General features: G+C 39.6%; 1 protein-coding gene across 1 annotated transcript in view; it reads right to left on the bottom strand.

Moving 5' to 3' along the window:
* pkhd1l1.1 (PKHD1 like 1, tandem duplicate 1) overlaps nucleotides 1–18,025 on the bottom strand; it is a gene marked incomplete at its 5' end in the record, with an annotated part of 51,001 nt that overhangs the window by 20,415 nt on the left and 12,561 nt on the right. The window contains 20 exons of the mRNA XM_080045811.1: nucleotides 63–219; nucleotides 588–744; nucleotides 1,572–1,746; nucleotides 3,160–3,309; nucleotides 4,025–4,273; nucleotides 4,600–5,572; nucleotides 5,880–6,088; nucleotides 6,509–6,682; nucleotides 8,250–8,438; nucleotides 9,060–9,164; nucleotides 9,606–9,748; nucleotides 10,634–10,826; nucleotides 12,241–12,373; nucleotides 12,717–12,838; nucleotides 13,311–13,475; nucleotides 13,567–13,674; nucleotides 14,028–14,133; nucleotides 14,524–14,646; nucleotides 15,266–15,420; nucleotides 16,961–17,096. Of these exons, the coding sequence (XP_079901937.1) occupies nucleotides 63–219; nucleotides 588–744; nucleotides 1,572–1,746; nucleotides 3,160–3,309; nucleotides 4,025–4,273; nucleotides 4,600–5,572; nucleotides 5,880–6,088; nucleotides 6,509–6,682; nucleotides 8,250–8,438; nucleotides 9,060–9,164; nucleotides 9,606–9,748; nucleotides 10,634–10,826; nucleotides 12,241–12,373; nucleotides 12,717–12,838; nucleotides 13,311–13,475; nucleotides 13,567–13,674; nucleotides 14,028–14,133; nucleotides 14,524–14,646; nucleotides 15,266–15,420; nucleotides 16,961–17,096 (3,922 nt within the window). The remainder of the gene's footprint in view (nucleotides 1–62; nucleotides 220–587; nucleotides 745–1,571; nucleotides 1,747–3,159; nucleotides 3,310–4,024; nucleotides 4,274–4,599; nucleotides 5,573–5,879; nucleotides 6,089–6,508; nucleotides 6,683–8,249; nucleotides 8,439–9,059; nucleotides 9,165–9,605; nucleotides 9,749–10,633; nucleotides 10,827–12,240; nucleotides 12,374–12,716; nucleotides 12,839–13,310; nucleotides 13,476–13,566; nucleotides 13,675–14,027; nucleotides 14,134–14,523; nucleotides 14,647–15,265; nucleotides 15,421–16,960; nucleotides 17,097–18,025) is intronic.

The following is an 18,025-nucleotide window of genomic DNA, read 5'->3' as shown; positions in this document are numbered from 1 at the left end:
GTGAACCAAATACTGTATCATTCCAAATACCCTTGATGGAGTAATATTTGTGATATTTGTACCTTGAATGAGGAGCATTTTGAGCACAGGGGTGCTCTCGTCCAGCAGGATGGTCTGGCCTTTAGTGATAACAGCAAACGTGCCCTTCTCTGGCGGAGACAGACCGCCCCACGTGTACCGTGACGACCACACGTCAATGTAGAAGAAATCTGCTTCATCCTAAAAGAAGAGACAAACACTGGATCAAGACAAACGTACTCTATGACGGTTTGAATTCAGTTTAATCGTATCATTGATGTGGGGCTTGTTTTATTATTTTATTGTAGTTTTTTTCTATTTCACTTAATCGCTTGATTGAAGATTTATTTTTGTATATTATTTAAAATTGTCTGTTTAGTATATTTTTGGTACGGGTCTGGTGTGTGTATCATGTTGAAAATAACTTTTGATTTTTTTTAATTGATATAGTTTTATATTTTTGGTCATTTTTCATAAAAAAATATTTTTAATTGTTGTAAATAAAGATTTCATTCATTAGTTAATTGATGTTTGGTATAAGCAGACATGACGGACGGTTCCTCTCTCACCATGTTGGCGATGCCTCTGTCTCCGATGCTGACTCGGACTTTAGTTTCCTGAGATCGTCGCTGGGCGTTGGTCACACAGACGATGGTTGTGCTGTCGGAGGACTGAACGTCACACACTGAACCTGCGATGGTCACGTTGACTTCAGACATGTCAGTGCTGTAAGGAAAGAAAGAAAAACAACAGATTAATACAAATAGATTTATATAAAAAATTCAATTCAATTTTAATAAAAAAAAATAGATGAATCCATAGAAAGAAAAGGTTTGATTGTTTTGTGACATAAGATATCTATATGGTAAAATATGAAATAAAATGAGACACTTTACCATTATGTACCAATATTCTAGTATATATAACACAGTTAAAACACACACACAAGTATTGAATATAATTTGATCCAGGATCATTTAATACAATAGCATGCTGGATAACATATATATATACATACATATATACTTCACTATCTGAGTACAGTATGTTTATGTTTTATTGTATCTTAATAGTAATTATTCCAACTATATGATATAATTCATATGCTGTTGTGTGCTGTTAATTATAATGTGTTAATGGTATGTACTGTAGTATGAGTGGTACTAAGGAAATGTTTTGTTATATGAAAAACAGGTGACACTTCTCCCTATCCCCCTCATATGTTGTTAAAGCCTGTGGAACCCTGGTCTAAAATAGTAAAAATCAATATACGATAGCAAAGTTGGGGGTCTTAAAAAGCTTTTACAAAAATCTGACTGATGATAAATGTCCATAAATAATATAAAACTTTTTACCATCTTCCGTTTGACAGGACTGCATGACTTTAAGGTTTGTGAACATGTCGAAAGTAACAAAATGTCCCAAAGGCGTTTTAAAAACACGTCATAAAGCAATTAGCGTTAAATCCCCGACCAGCGGTGCATAATATCTGGGTGTGTCTCTCTCTCTATCTGTCTCTCTGTCTCACTATCTCTGTCTCTGTCTCACTGCACCTGAAACCAGAGCCGGTGATGGTGAGCCTGGTGCCTCCAGCGGTTCCCCCTCTGCGCGGAGAGACGGACGTGATCACTGGAGTGAGCTCAGATTTACAGGTGAAGCCGTTTGAAATGTTGACGCTGTCCTGCTGGTTAAAGACAGACACTGCACAGCTCACCTCTGACCCTGAGCCTGAGAGCAGAAAACACACCACAAACATGACAGATTATTATTATGTTTTGAATTATTTTACATGGTTTTGTCTTTCATGTCTTTTTTTCAACTCTCTTTAATGTGTTGGAGTACGTTCATGCATACTGTAAACTATTTTTTTTAATTATAATATTATTTTTTTTATTAAACTGTATGATTTGATGTTTTATTGTAAATCTGTAAAACACTTTGAGTTGCCTTTATGTACAACATGTGCTATACAAATAAAGTTCCTTTGCGTCATAACAGCATGAAGAATGAAGACACATGTTATAATGAGATAATAATAATAATAATAATAATAATTGATTGGATTTATATAGCGCTTTTCAAGGTACTCAAAGCGCTTTACAGGGTTCCAGGTTCAATTCGTTCACACACAGTCATACCGGTGGTGGTAAACTACGATAGTAGCCACAGTTGCCCTGGGGCAGATAACCATCAGCTTAACATGTCTAGCTGTCTGTGACATGTTCCGGTCTTATCTGACAGAACGATTACTTTCAAAGGCTTAAAACATATTTTAAAGTTCAACTTTACACAGAACTGGTTTTGTTATAATGCGTCAAGCACCATTTAGAACCCAAAAATATCACAAACCAGAAGGAACACATTCTTTACTGAGAACACTTGAATGTGTTCACCGTTACTACAATGAAGCGGAGCTGTTAACTGAAGAGAAGTCGCTTTTTCTTTTGTTCATCATAACTTGTGTAACCGTTTTTATCCTAGAGCGATTTCCTACATTACGCACCCCTGCCACAACAAGCATTTTAGACATTTCAGATATTTGCTGCTATTCTCACTGTACTGTTCTATTTTTAGCATTGACTGTACTGTTGGTGCAACCTTTTGTTTTCAATGTATATATGTGTCTTTTTGAATTGCATAATTTTTATTCTGACTTTTATATGAACCACTTTAGAAGAGAGAAACCTTGACTAGATTTCTGTACTACGTGTATATTGACAATAAAGTTAATTTATTCATTCAGTAAGGTGCATTGCATGAAAAAAACTGTACTATATAAATGATTTAGCTACCATTAATATTCGTCATAGCATTCCTTTGATATATATGTTTGTATAAATGTATTTTATTGTTTTTTTGTGAATAAACTTTCTATTTAATAGCCTTAATTATTGTATTTAAATAATCGAGAACATTACACTTTTACCATCTATAAACATCATCATTTGAAACCTGTCAGCAAACCGACTGTTTGACATGTATTAATGTTTTGCTTTATCTTGCTGGATTATCCTGGTGTAGTCACTAACATAACACTCATACACATTGCTACATAATGTCAACAATCAGCTCTAGTAAACAAAAGGAATGCAAACATGAAAGGACTCTAAACGTTGCCGGTGACAGTAAAGTTAAACCTACTGTTGTTGGCTGGAGACAGGCAGTACAGACGGGTGGCTGAGGACATTTCTCTCTGAACTTCACACGTCTCTCCGCAGATTGTCACGTTGGAGTTGAGCGTGTCGAACCCTGAACCCTGAACAGCCAGAAGAGCGCCGCCGCCGAAGCTTCCTAAACCACAGAAGAAGAAAAAAATAAACCTAATTTAAAAAGATGATATAAAACTTGAACTATCAATATTATTATTAAACCTTTATTTAAACAAGTGACATTGCAAGATCTATTTTTCGAAGGGAGCCGTGACTCGAGATAGCAGCGATACAGGGTTTGATACAACATTCAAGAAGAAAATATACAATATACAGCCTGACAGAACTAGGACATTTGAATTTAATGTTTGGGATTAACACGTCTGTTATATCTGCGAAAATCGAGAGTGTAAAGCAACAAGTACGCTTTGGAAAGTCCCTCCTCCCCACGGACAAACACACACACACACACACACATACACACACACACACACACACACACACACATTGGGTGGAGGGGCAGACAATGACATGGATTACATTTCTGACCATGTAACATGACTCTGTTTAACTCACCCCTTATTATATAAAGACATGCGTATTGCCCCTGGTACCTGGTACCTGGTACCTGGTACCTGGTAACTGGGCCTGTTCATCTATTATATTTATGCTTGAAAACATTTTGCAACATGCAGCTATAAAGGTTTAAAAAGAAAAGCAATCATTTATTTATTTATATAAACCAGAGCTTTTGACTCTATAAAGAATTTGATGTGGAGAGCCCTGACTGTTGTATGTGCAAAGTCAATTAACCTGTAATTTAACAAGAACCATTTAAACAGTAGGTTGAGCCTTACCCTGGTTGGGCTGTACGCTGGTCAGATTCAGCTCATAGTTGAACATGACATCAGACTGGGCGCGACCTTTGACCCGGTGTAACAGTGTTATGGGGAATGCCCCGCCCGGGTTGTCCCCCGCCGTGCACTGCACCCGTAAGTCGGTAACCGCGGAGACGTTGCAGGGGACGTTGTTAATGGCGACGGAGACGAGCGCTGCGTCGCTGCCGAATCCGGAACCTGTGAGGGTGATGACCTGACCGCTCGGCCCTGTGGGTAACCATGACATCATGAGAGGAAGGTTATACACAGGACTGGATGGATGGAACTTTTCTTCTGTAATCTCTGATATATACACATATGTAATGCTTTGCTTTCAAATGGTGACAAATGGTTAAAAAAAGAGGATTTAGACATAAGCCTAGGTGGTTCTGATACAAATATAGAGTATAAAGAAAGAAATGTTTTCGCTCTCTGATTGGATTATTTGTTTTTTTCTATTTTGCTGCTCTGGTCTGTTAAAAAACGAAGCCCCTGTAAAATGGTTAAAATAAACGTTAACACTACTACACCAGACTCCAGAGGGCCATGCATACCAGTGGTGGGGCTGATGGAGCTGACGACTGGAGTGTAGGCAGTGGAGTAGCTGAAGTTGATTGGAGGATACTGCACCGATAGGACCTGGACGTTGACTGTCACCACTCCCTCGCTATGCGCCGGCGTCAGGCAGCGAATCAGAGCCGGCGTCACTTCCTGGAGGTCACAAGCCCCGCCTCCGACCGTCACGCTGGTGTAGCCGGGCACGAAACCATTTCCAGTCAACACCAGTTCAGTCCCTCCTGCCAGGCTACCCACGTCTGGGTTTAGGGCGGCCTGGGCAAGGCTGTTCAGGGTAAAATCACCGGACGCAAGGCCTTTGCTTCTCACAATCACTGTGAATTTGTGCACGCCCGCGGGCAAGGCATCGACTCCCACATTAAATGTGGTGTCATTCACATCGGTGACTTCCAACTCTATAGTACCGGCAAACACAGCCACGTCTTCTGTGCTGCTACCGAACCCTGAACCTCCGACTGTGATATTGGTGGGTCCGCTTATGCTATCGGGGGAGATAGCGATAACTATGGGAGTGACGGAGGATGAGTACGTGAAGGAGCAGTTTGATTGACAGGAGCTTCGGATTCGGCCCACGTTATAGACGACATCACCGGTTTGTTCTTGAGCGGGAGAGGTGTCGCATGTGATCAAAGTGTAATTGATTGAAACAACGGTGCACTGTTCGCTAGCTACTCTCACCAGTCCATCAGTGAAGCCCGAGCCGCGTACTAGTAACCTTGTGTGGCCGGTGGGGCTGCCGATTGGAGGAGAGACAGAATCCACCACGGGAAGAACCACAAAATGCCGCTTGAGCGCGTCTGGTTCGGTGTTGATTGCGCTGCCCAGGTTGTTGACACGCACGGCCACCAAGAGAGGGATGCCGATCGGGAGGGTGCTGTCCGGGCCCAGACGGCAGTTGATCTCAGAGGCAGAGCTGTTGATCACATGACAGGGCTGATCACCAACCATCACCTGAGGGAGACAAGAGAGACAGAAGAGTGAAAACCAGCATGTACTTTGATCAAAGGTGGAGCGGCAATTCTGTGCGATTCAAAATAACAAGTGACCAACTTCGGAGAGGGTCAGAGCGCAGGGTCAGCCGTAGTAAAGCGCCCCTGGAGCATTTTTGGGGTTAAGTGCCTTGCTCAAGGACACAATGGTACAGATGGTGGGAACAGTAGACGTTATACCAGCCACTACTAGTTTTAAAATACCCTTTATTAACATAGCCTAGGCTGTGTCAATAAAAACTTTTATGAGTCATAAAAGCGCTGCCAACCTCAATAGCGCAGGCGATGTCGTTGAGGCCGCTGCCCTCTATATGGATGGCCTGGTGGTAGGAGCCTTGGTTGGGGGAGATGGAGTGGACGGTGGGGGTGGAGCAGGAGGAGGAGCTGAAGGAGAAGCCGTCTGAAGTCTGGTCGGTGGGGGGACACTGTGGAGTGGCCACGCACTGAGAGGTTTCTCTGGACACGCGAACAGGGGAACCTACAAGGGGGAGACCATTTAACACAGTGATTATTTGAATTTTTGAATTTTTTTATTATTTTAATATATTTTTTTACTTTTTCATATAATTTATGCTGGTCAGTTTTAATGTTTTTTTTTTTTTTTTTTTTACCATTTAACACGATTATTTACAAACTTTGAATTGTCTTGACTAGAAGTTGGACTCTGCTGGATGTCGAGTTTTCGTACTGTTAATCTAAATGATATTCAACAATAAACTTATTCCTCCTGGAGCTGCATCTGTGTGGTTATTATTGAATTGAAAGGCCTGATTTGTTTCATCCCCCCACATGTCCAGTGTTAATAATTGCCCGGTAAAAACAAAAACTATTTTTTTTCATGCTTAAAAAATAAACAAATAATAATAATAATTAACTTTTTTCACATCTGTACATTTACCTCCTGTCACTTGCTTGGCCTCGAAGCCTCCCACTCTGACAGAGACCCTGCTGCTCTTATCCTCCCGAGCGTGGACTTTCACCACTCCCTGCAGGATTTTGGTGTTGCCGCTGTCGACGTAGCCACTGCTGTAGTAATACTCACCGGGCGTAGTGTAACGGTAGCCATAAAACCCTGAGGGAGAGAGAGAGAAAGGGGGGAGAAAGAGAGAGAGAGATTGTGAATATGGGACATCAAATCAGAAGTGCATATGTAAACCATACTTGAGTTAGAGTAGAGATACTCTACTAGAAAAAGTACTCTGTTAAAAGTTAAAAGTCACCTACTTCACCTACTATCAACCTGTTTAAAAGTACAAAAATATCAGATTGTATAAGTATTCAGTGTTTCAACGGGTTTTTGGCCCGTATGGAATGTATAATGCTTTAAAAAAGTATATAAATACCTGCATTGAAAATGTTACCTAAGTAGAAATGTGTAGCCTAAGTATAATCAGGAAAATTAAAGTTTTAAAGTATTAAAAGTAAAAGGGACTGTTCTACTATTATAGCCTGTATTGGACTATTAGTATATAATGTAGTAAGTAACATCACACCTCAGCATCAAATCATGGAAAACATTCTTGGACGTGCATTTCCCTTTCATGCATTTCAACGTGCGTGAAAGGTGTGAAACTCAACAAGGCATTCACCATATGTCACCATATGTCACGCATCATTAAGTCGCAATCAAGCATCAAGTACAGCTACGGAAGAACTGAGGGAAATTATCTAGAACGAGAACCATCTACGTCAAAGAAAGTGAAAAGAAAAAACAGTGAAGAGGAAGAGGCCGCCATTTTTATTCCCCCAAGACAAAAGGACAAACATGGGCCATTAACAAGAAAATATGAGCTGCAGTTACGGCTTCACTACTATCACTACTGCTACTATTGTTCTGTCTATTCATTCATTCATGCAAATAATCAACAACCAAGAACACCATGTATCCAATTCAAGGACCCAACATGGTATAGTTTGAGACACGCGTCATGAGGTCAATTACTGTTATGAAAGTGAGAATTCAAAAAATGAGAACTAGCAGATTTACAAACGCTCAAAGGCGAGTCCGACATTATTCAACTTTAACCACTCAGGTAGGTGGCACTGTGTAACAAGGAATCACGGAAAATGGAGGACATAGGCACATAGCCTATTCACTAACTTTAATTTAAAAACAACTTTCAATGTCCAACGTCTATTTATATCTATCTATTTTCTCGCAATCTTTCAAGGATTTTATAGACCTGTGGGAACCCTGTATTATGTTGTTTTGCAATGAATTTACTGTCATCCGCCTGTTTTTAAGCTCCTCTCATTTCCCTTTAATCCGATGAATAAATAAAGGAAGAGCATACCAACACAAACCTGCCAAACAACATAACACATCACAAATTGAGGATTTTCCCAATAACACTGAGGGAACAGTGTTTGTGATGATAGCTCTTTTTATCGTCTTTTTGCCCTATTACCTATTAATTTAAATTTAAATTTAAATTTTGTTTTGTTTAATGCTGCTCCATCTTCCCTTTTTCACTATTACAATGATGTGTATATATGGGTATGTGTATTGATATGATGTATATATACTGTATATACACACAGATGTGTATTTGATTTGTATGTGCTTTTTTCTCCTCTGTCAAAGCATATTAAATGAAAGGGCTCCTTATACAGTAATTCCTGTGGAGTCAGTATTCTACCTTTGCTTGACTTGTCGTCTCCACTGTTGAACCCCTTCCCCTCCTCGTAGGTGTTGCCACTGGGGCTGGTCACACTGAAGACTCGGTAGCCGACCGGCAGGAATGCTGGGGCCTCCCACTGCCACTGGACTGTGTCTCCCACAAACACCGTGAGAGAGGCAGGCTCCCACGCAAAGCCCTGTCCATTAGCTGGTGGAGCACGAAAACAAATGTGGAGTTAGACTGACATGTACATACACATGCAAACGGTACACACTTATAAAAACAAACACACGCACACATACACACACACACACACCCTTGCGTTGAGATACCTAATATGTAAAATGCAATTTTTTTTTTCATGTCACCCAAAGTATTGTCCTCTGTCTTGTGTACAGTCTTGTCTACCCTGTTATGCATCTTATTACTAAATTAAAAACACACACACACACACACACACACACACACACACACACACACACACACACACACACACACACACACACACACACACACACACACACACACACACACACACACACACACACACAAACACAGAGAGGTGAATGCACTCTGCGAAGTTTAGCCAAACATGTAATTTAAATACTTTGCAAATCCACGGCTTTTATCTTTTATGGAAATATGTTGGTGGAACTGGTTTTTGGAACAGTTTGTAGGTGCAGTCAGTATTAATCTGTATACAGGTGACTGCTTCCATGCTTTAGGCAGTTTTTCAGTAAGTTAATCCTCGTTCTCTTGTGCTGTTCTTGGGCTACTCAGATTTATTTTGACACCTGCAGAAAAGGGTTTTGGAAACGTTAAACCTACTGCGGTCGGATCCCTGGTTGGTGACGACGTGTGTCTTTTCCTCCGACTGTATAACGCACTGCAGTTCATTCTCCGAGGCCACAGTCACGTCACACCCAGCTCCCCCTGTCAAAACCCAAGAAAAAAACAACACAAAAACACGAGTGAGATCTTTTTACCAAGACCTGAATCAGTTGCATTACACCACTGGCCTTTTCCCCTATTTTGCATGTGGTTACATCACAGGAGATTACGACAAACTAGCAGAACCCCTATTAGCTTTCATACATTCTGAAATCCAATTCCACTAAAGGGTCAATCAACAGAAACTCCCACGTTTATGTCTTTAGGCTATGAAAAAAAAGGCTATGTTTTCTTGAACACTTTATTTGAGCCTTAAATTGGACGATTCAGTATATGTTTTTATTAAATTATATGAGATTCCATGAACAAGAAAATTGTACATGGAATCTACAAAAAACATTATTATTCCGAGAGTGGGTGTCTTTGTAGAATGACATACAAATATAAAAATCTAAAGCATAGTTGAGATTGCCGGGGCCTTACCAATGGAGACCTGGTTGTCCGAGGTGTTGCTGCTGAAGCCAGTTCCCGTCACAGTGAGTCTGGTTCCTCCCTGTAAGGAGCCCACCAGCGGGGAGATGCTGTGGACCTCCAGGATGTATTCAATGGTGGCGTTCACACCGTTGCTATGAAACAAAGAAGTCCAATTAAGTACCAACTATACCATGTTTTATGCCATGTGAGCAAAATGATTAATCATGTTATATTGTCTATTCTAATAACTGTGAAATTCTATTAAAGTGGAGACACTGCAGGCAAAAACATTATTTTTTTCAAGCACTGGTCAATATGGAGTTTTCTTTCGCCTATGTTGCTTCCATAACATGTCTTCTTTCATACCTGTATGAATAAAAGATCCAAAAAGTACATTAAGGTGTTTATTTTGCTAAACCTTGTCTGTTTTCATCTGTATATTTCTCTTATACAAAACATCTTTTACGGCCATTATAATGAAGCATGAAGCCTTTTGTTCTGCATATCTTCGATATTGAATTGCTTTTGTTTCGCCAACTATATTTAATGTAAGACGCAGTGGACAATAAACTTCAATCTACATTTTCATTTGAAAAGAGAAACAAGGAAAATACATTAAACAAACAAAACAAATACTGTCAGACAAACACACACACGCACACACGCGCACACACACACACACACACACACACACACACACACACACACACACACACACACACACACACACACACACACACACACACACACACACACACACACACACACACACAAAAAGATAATAACTTGTGTTTGATCTGCCGACTGTATCAGATATGGCTCATTGTGTTTACAATTTTACACAGATCAAAGAACATATTGTATGTTCTCTATGATTGTTACAAAGATTTCGATAAAAATCCTTACATATGACATAGTGACATAAGAAAAACTTCACTATCTCGATACTATTGAAACTATCTCTCTCCTTTGTGAAATGAAAGGTACGGTGATTTCAAATGATACGATGTGGAGATGTCTTCAACAGTAGCTTTTACCTTATCTGGGCGTAGCCATCCATTCTCACGTTTACGTGCACCTTGTACAGGCCATACTGCAGGAATGGGATACGACAGGTGATTCTCGAAGATGTCCAATTCACGATCTCACACTCCTTCGCGGCAATGAGCACTCCGCTGCCATTGCCTGCTTCTCCCAGATTCTCGCCCTCAATGGTGAGAATTCGATCGCCTGCACAAGAGTACATTTTATTTTATATATTTTTTAATTAATTTGTATTATGTTGCTAAACCTGAAAAAATGAATTAAGTTAAAAAAATAAAATAAAAATAAAATAAAAATTGGCAACGTCATTGGAACCTTTTTTCCACAGCTGAGTTCCTTTCATTCAAGTGTCACGATATAAAGCAATGTCACGGCGGTTAATTCCGCGTTTATTTTTTTGAAGAGAGATACTTGAGCCGTGATTATCCTGCAGATAAACACACACTGCTGTCGTGCGGACTCTGCCACTATAATTACGTGGGCACATCGACACACACACGCTAGTCTCAAATTCTCAAAGTTCTAACAAGCGGAACAGGACAAAAACAGAAAAAACCTGCAAGTCGACATTACACGACGGTGACAAACAATAGCTTTCAACACACTGCTTTGAAACCTCGGTGACAGCGGAGTCTCAAGCCAAGTTTAGAACAATAACGACCAAAATAAGAACACCATGCTTTTTCCTCTCCCCACTTCAGACAGGTGTAATTATATTTGATAAATCGTGTTCCTCATAGAGAAGTTTCAGGTGACCTATAATCATCTATTTCCACACCCTTCACCTCAATTATACCATTCATTGTGTTTTGTGTTTGAAAAAATATTAATAGGACTAGTCATGGTGTAGTGTATTAGTAAGCTGCTTTATATCGGGTTTTATAAGACAGGTGACAGCCTATTGAAATGTAAAGGTGCACGTTGCAGGCAGCGGAATTTGTTTACATTTGCAGAGCCTTCAGTTAGTTTACAATTTTTTTTCTTTACATGCAATTCTTAATATTGAATAATTATATCATCATAAATCAAAAGAGCTTTTTTTTGAGGAACCTGGAACCAAATATAAGAAACAGTAAAACAGTAACTTTTCAGGAAGCCTTCTAATTTCAAACAGTGTTCCAGGGATCACAGTTTCCTATGTGGAAAGTTTGTTTATTTAAATTGATGAAAATATACCTGGGAATATGTTCACTTCTCTGACACACCCAAAGTAACATAGTGCACCTTTAAATAAAAATAAATAAAAATATTCTATGATTTCCAACTAATAAAAGCAGGTTATAGAACCAATTCAGCATTGGCAAACGTATTGTGCGTCTAGATATTTGTTGTGTTTTTTATTGGGAGAGAGAATCAGATGAGAATTGATATGAGAAATGACGCTGGAACACAATAGTTACAGACTTAATCCTTTTTCTTTTCAAATACAAAGGACAAGCAGATTATATATATTGTGTTTGGTGCTTTCACTAAACAGATAGGATTTCTATTGACCTTCAAGGAGCTCTCTATCTCAGTCATACTTTAATGAAAGGTTACCGAATACTTCAATAGTTTTATAATGAGCCCTGCAAATAACTGAATGACTTTTTCAACTCACCATACACAGTGGTAGTGCGGGGACTCAGGCCAGTGATGAGTGGAGCGAGTTCACTGTCGTAGGTGAAGGAGTTACTGGCTGTCTGGTTCATGTCTCCAACCATCACCCTGACGCTTTCTGATCCCGCGGCTCCCTGGAAAAGGTGATGCAAAAATAAATTCATCAGTACATAAGTAAAAGAATCAATAGATTTGATCTAAAAAGCATATTTCGGGGGCGCTCGTGGTTTAGTGGGTAGAGGTTGGTCCAAGCAGACCCGGTTTCAAATCCGGCCCGGGTCGTTCTCCGCATGTCATTACCCTCTCTGCCCCATTTCATCTCTGTCGCTCTGCACTATCAATAAAGCATTGACAATGCCCCCCAAAAATGATAATATGTTTAAGGTTTTGCATATAATGTAGCAATTTAATGATGTGAAAAGTGAAAAAAGCTTTTGATTTGTTAGCTAACGCAGGTAAATATGTGTATAAACTTACTTCTGGCGTTCTGCATTTCAGCTCGGTGTGAGTGGCGTGAACCACGGTGCATTCCTCACTGCCGACTGTTACCGTGGCGTTCGGGCCGAAGCCAAAACCTGTCACTGTCAGCATCGTGCCGCCTGAAGAGAAAATATGATGAAGATGAGGGGTTATACTTTCTATTAAAATGTGACAGTTTACTTTTAGCTTTGTGTTTTAGGCAGTGCTATGGTAAGACTGATACCGGACTTTTTTACAGCCTCAGACAAAGATGACTTGGATTTTACGTATTTCAAGACCGATCAAGCCCACCACTTGAGACAAATCATTTTATAAAGTCACTCAATCACATGATAAGGCAATACTGTTCAGATTACCAGGTTCAGATTGATCCTTTATTGTCATTCAACTCAAAACAAAATGATTTACGGCACGCAAGCGGTAAAAAGCCTTACGTTTATGTACGGTACCAAATGAAAGCTAACTTTGTTTCACCATCGTCATATTACCATTAATAATGTTGTCCATAATAAATTGCTGCTTTTGACCAGCGGGGGCGCTAGAACTATCAAGATCTTTAAGTTCCTCAAAGCCACTTTACATATGTCTTACCTGCCACACTTCCAGATTGCGGGGAGAAAGATGAAACGATGAGCTGGATGGTGAATTGATTCTCGCTGTCGCCTGTGTAGACGGCTTCACCCAGAGAGGGGAAGCTGACCAACACGGGATAGGTCCCAGCAGTGGCACTGCCCAACCTGCACACCTGTGTGGTGGCTGAAAAATGCAATTACAAAATCATGTTAAACAGCCCTTTCATTTTAACAACAACATACACAATTGACTTCTTCAAACTCCTTTCCCTTACCGGTACTCTGTTCAACATGGCAGCGGCCCTGTCCCACGTAGATGGAGGCGTTTTCACTACTGAAGCCGGTCCCAGTGACAGTCAGGAGAGTCCCCAAGCCGATAGAACCTGAAAGAAAAGTCATGTTTAATAATAAATACAACATTCACAACTAACACCATCTTTATAAAGCATTTATGTACAGGAAACCTGACATTTGAATGTGTTTTTCAAAAAAAGCTGACAATTCACAAACATTTAAAAAAAAATTGTCAGTTATTTAGTGCTTAAAAACTTAAATATCTTATATCTAGTTTTGATTAGTCTACACCACTAGTTTCAACTGGTTTATTTTAGAATAACGGACATCAGTTGTATATATTACGCCTTTAAAATCAATAAATGACCAATGAATGAATGAAGGCTTTATTTCGAAAAATCAATAAATAACCAACAATGCTGAATAAATTTTTTGAGCACACCTTGAGACGGGCTGATCCCAGTCACGATTGGCGTCGTGTCATCAGAATATTCGAACGCACAGTCGCCGGAACACTTTGAGGGAATGCCATTGATGTAAACCTCCACCTGCCAACAGCAACAAGTCAAGTTAAGGACAAAGTCTCCCAACATCAAAATGACACACGGGGGTTGGTGTAATTACTAGCACGAAGAAAAGAAACTGTCACAGCTGTCATAATTATAAAACAATAGAGAACAGTGGCTGTCAATCACTTCCAACTCAAAGCATTTAGTTAATAGCATGCAAACATGCAGACTAAGAGCTGCCTGGAGGCACGAAATATACAAATGCAGCCGTGACATTGGGCAACACCACAGACAAAAATAGGACCTGCTCGACAGGATCATAGTAGCAAACACTCAATCACAGCAGGGGCCAAAGCAGACGTTTGACGGACAGATAATGGTTAAACCCAAGAGCGAATGCGCCAGAGGCTTTTTGAAGCATTCATGTACCTGTGGTTTGGTTTCCAAGACACGGAGGTAATCTCCATTCAGGTCTCGCCTCAGCAGTCCGCCCTTTTTAGCTTCACTGGCAGAGACAACCACGTTGTTGCCAACAACCTTTGAGTCGTTAACCTGGAATTACAATTAATCACAATTACAGTAAAACTTAAGTACAAGCCGCTGTTCTCTTCAGGCCTGTGGGAACATGAAGGCTTGGCACACAAGACTCGTACAACATCAGGACGACGTGATTCTACAGCTTTTAGTGCTTTTACTGCTGCAGCACTTCCACTGTTCCTACTGCTATTCATTTAGTTCAATGTTTGACTTTACTGCAAATATCATTAAAACAGACCACAGACGTGAAACAGATGTGATAGGTCAAATTAGAGGACTTGACCGAAAAAGTAAGAATACACACATTCATTTTATAAACATGAATTGGTTCAATAAAATATATATGAATATGAATGAAATAAAATGAAATTAGAGAGCTGATAATAACAGACCTTGTCCAGATTAATAAATCATCAAAACATTTTGAAATGATATTAAGCTCTTAAAGGCATCAGAGAAATATCGGCCATGTCTTGTTTTAGAGAAACGAGATGTGAAAACCGTGAAGCTGTTTTTATTATTATGAGTATCTTGTTGTTGAGTAAAGAAATGTCTTGAAGTTAAAAAATAAAGAATATAAGAATATTATATAATATTAAAACTATAAAATAACGCATAATAAATAGTTTCTGACCTGTATGGTGGGCTGATCTCCAGGCTTACTGAGCCACTCCACCTTCCACCTGGGGCGAGTGCAGTCGCCCCGCTGTTGGACGCGCACCGTCCCCATGCCGTCGATTCCCTCCAGAGCAAACTTCATATCCTCTGCACTGATGTCCACAGACAGACCTGAGAACAAACACTGCTGTGTCAGACAACTAATAATAATAATAATAATAATAATAATAATAATAATAATAATAATAATAATAATAATAATACTACTACTAATAATAATAATAATAATAATAATGCATTATATATAATAATATAAGATAAAAACAGATGCACAGAAATGTACAGGTGCATCAAAATGTTTCTGAATATCATGGAAAAGTTAATTTTATTAAAAGAACCTGGGCCTCCAGCAGTACCCACAGGCCTCCATGCCACTCCGCATTGATGCAGTTCATTTATGTATTATAAATCATTTTAATCTTGTCTGTCTTATGTCTAATTCTAATATTTGAGATACAGAATTTTAGATTTCCATGAGCTGTAAGCCGCAATCATCAAAATCATAACAAAAAATGCCTTTCAAAAAAAATCAAGTACAGCAAAAAATGAACTTTTCCATGATATTTTAATTTTGTTTTGAGAGCACCTATATTCATTAACACTCTTCCATTGGGAGTAAAAGTATGAGACATGCAATGTTTTTACAAGTGCACAATTGGATTATTTTAAATAGTAACACACATGAGCGATATCTCTCCTTAAATGACTTCTGTGTTGATAAACTAAGTGTTTAATTCCTCAGGGTTGACACTGTATCTAGGTGTTATTTTGGGAGAAAAAGCCACACCTGAAATTAAAGCACTAAATTTGCGCCATCATTCCCTGTCCTCCTCTTAAGAAGACTGGATGATTGATCGCATCTCAAGCTGTCAAGTCCTGAGTCATTGCTGAACCCATTTCTTTACCGCCATTGTTACTTGCATTGTGTTTTTTTCAGGGCAGTAGCTGATTGGAACGGTGATTGCGTGAGATTTAAGGAACCTTGAAAACTGCCCAAAGATCCACTACATACCATATACTTGATGCTGTCGTGTCTGTATTGAAAAGTCTCATCAGTACAATAGCAACGCTGTCACACGGGTAATTTAACAGTCAGTGTTCCATCTCGGGCGCACAACGGGGAAGTTTAACCTTTTCGGGTGATCCTATCTTCAGCCAGTGACAGTGTTACAATGCAAATACTGCAACATGCTACCTTCAGCTCCATCGACACTTGAGCCAACTCATTATCTTCTGTTGAGATAACCTACCATTGTATTTGTAGTGAAACTTCAAGTTTTTGAGTTTGGCATACTTAGACTTCCAAAGAGTAAAAGTTGAGCCAACTTATTATTCTTTGTTCAGAAAGTGTTTCTGTTTAATGTTTGAATCTAGACTTTGATCGACTTGGGTTTTGTTTGTTATCGGAATGACAGAGAATCAGTTGGCATGAATGTTATTGTTGGATGTAAGTAAAGCTCAACATTTTAAATTTTTATACATATGAATTATAAGTTATCCCAACAAAAGATAATTAGTTAGCTCAAATTTAGACAGTTTTCCTTCAAACTTAATAGTTGTAGTCGGCCTGAAAATCCTGAGCCATCATGAGCAAGTAACATTGAGAGTTGTGACAATGCAAATACTTCAACATGCCCAGTGTGTGAACTACCTTCAGCCCGGCCTCCGTAAATCTCCACATCGAAGGTCCCGGTCGGAGGAGGCGTGGCTGTGTGGAGGCGAGTGATGGTGACGTTGGTCGCTGCTCCAATCGTGAACTCAGACATGTCTTCACTGCTGTTGGACATCTATGAGATACAAGCGGAGATAAATACATTATGGTCCCATATTCTTCTCACAATCCTAAATAGGATGTGTAGCTTTCAACTGTGGCTGTGGTAGAGCGGGTCGGCCATTGATCGAAGGGTTGGCAGTTCGATTCTCGCTCTGCCACTTGTGTCATGGTTGTTGTGTCCTTGGGCAAGACACTTCACCCTCCCTGCCTCGTGTGAATGTGTATGACTGCTTTATGTTTGTGGTGGTCGGAGGACCCGTAGGCGCAAATTGGCAGCCATGATTCCGCCACCGGTATGACTGTGTGTAAATGAATGGAACCTGGAACCCTGTAAAGCGAGTGCCTAGAAAAGCGCTATATAAATCCAATCGATTATTATTAACATCATCATATTTTATGGCTGGACTTTTTCTATAACTATATCTTTGATGAAAATGTCTGTCTTTGTTTAAGGAGTGGTATGAACTGGTGGTATAAAATAATATATGAACAAATTAACTTTAGCAGCTGTAAATACTGTTGTAGATTTCAATGTTCTGATAAGTAATTGTTGTTAGAAATAACTCATAAAGGAACACACAGGCTATAACTAGTCTGAGCTAGGAGAAAAGCTGTAGCAGGTCATGCATGTGGTGTATCTATTTGATTGGGGAAGTGTGTGTTGCAACATGTGTAGGTCCATGTAGGGCTGTGTATCTACTGTATTTATGAATCATGTCCCGGAATAAATGTTATGAAATGATGGTGAAATCTGGTGTCTTGCCTTACTCAGCTCAGAATAGGTTTAGATGTGTGGGCGCTCTCTTATGAGTTATTTCTAACCACAAATCCCTATTCGGAAACACCTTGAAATTTACCACAATACTGTACAGTAAAATATAATAGCCTACAGTATGTGGCTGGACTAGCCTGCTAAATTCTATGAAAATAAACATAAATCCA

The sequence above is a fragment of the Ammodytes marinus genome (genome assembly GCF_949987685.1).
Source record: "Ammodytes marinus genome assembly, chromosome: 17".
In the NCBI taxonomy this organism is placed as follows: Eukaryota; Metazoa; Chordata; class Actinopteri; order Uranoscopiformes; family Ammodytidae; genus Ammodytes; species Ammodytes marinus.
This window is presented reverse-complemented; position numbering and strand designations above follow the sequence as displayed.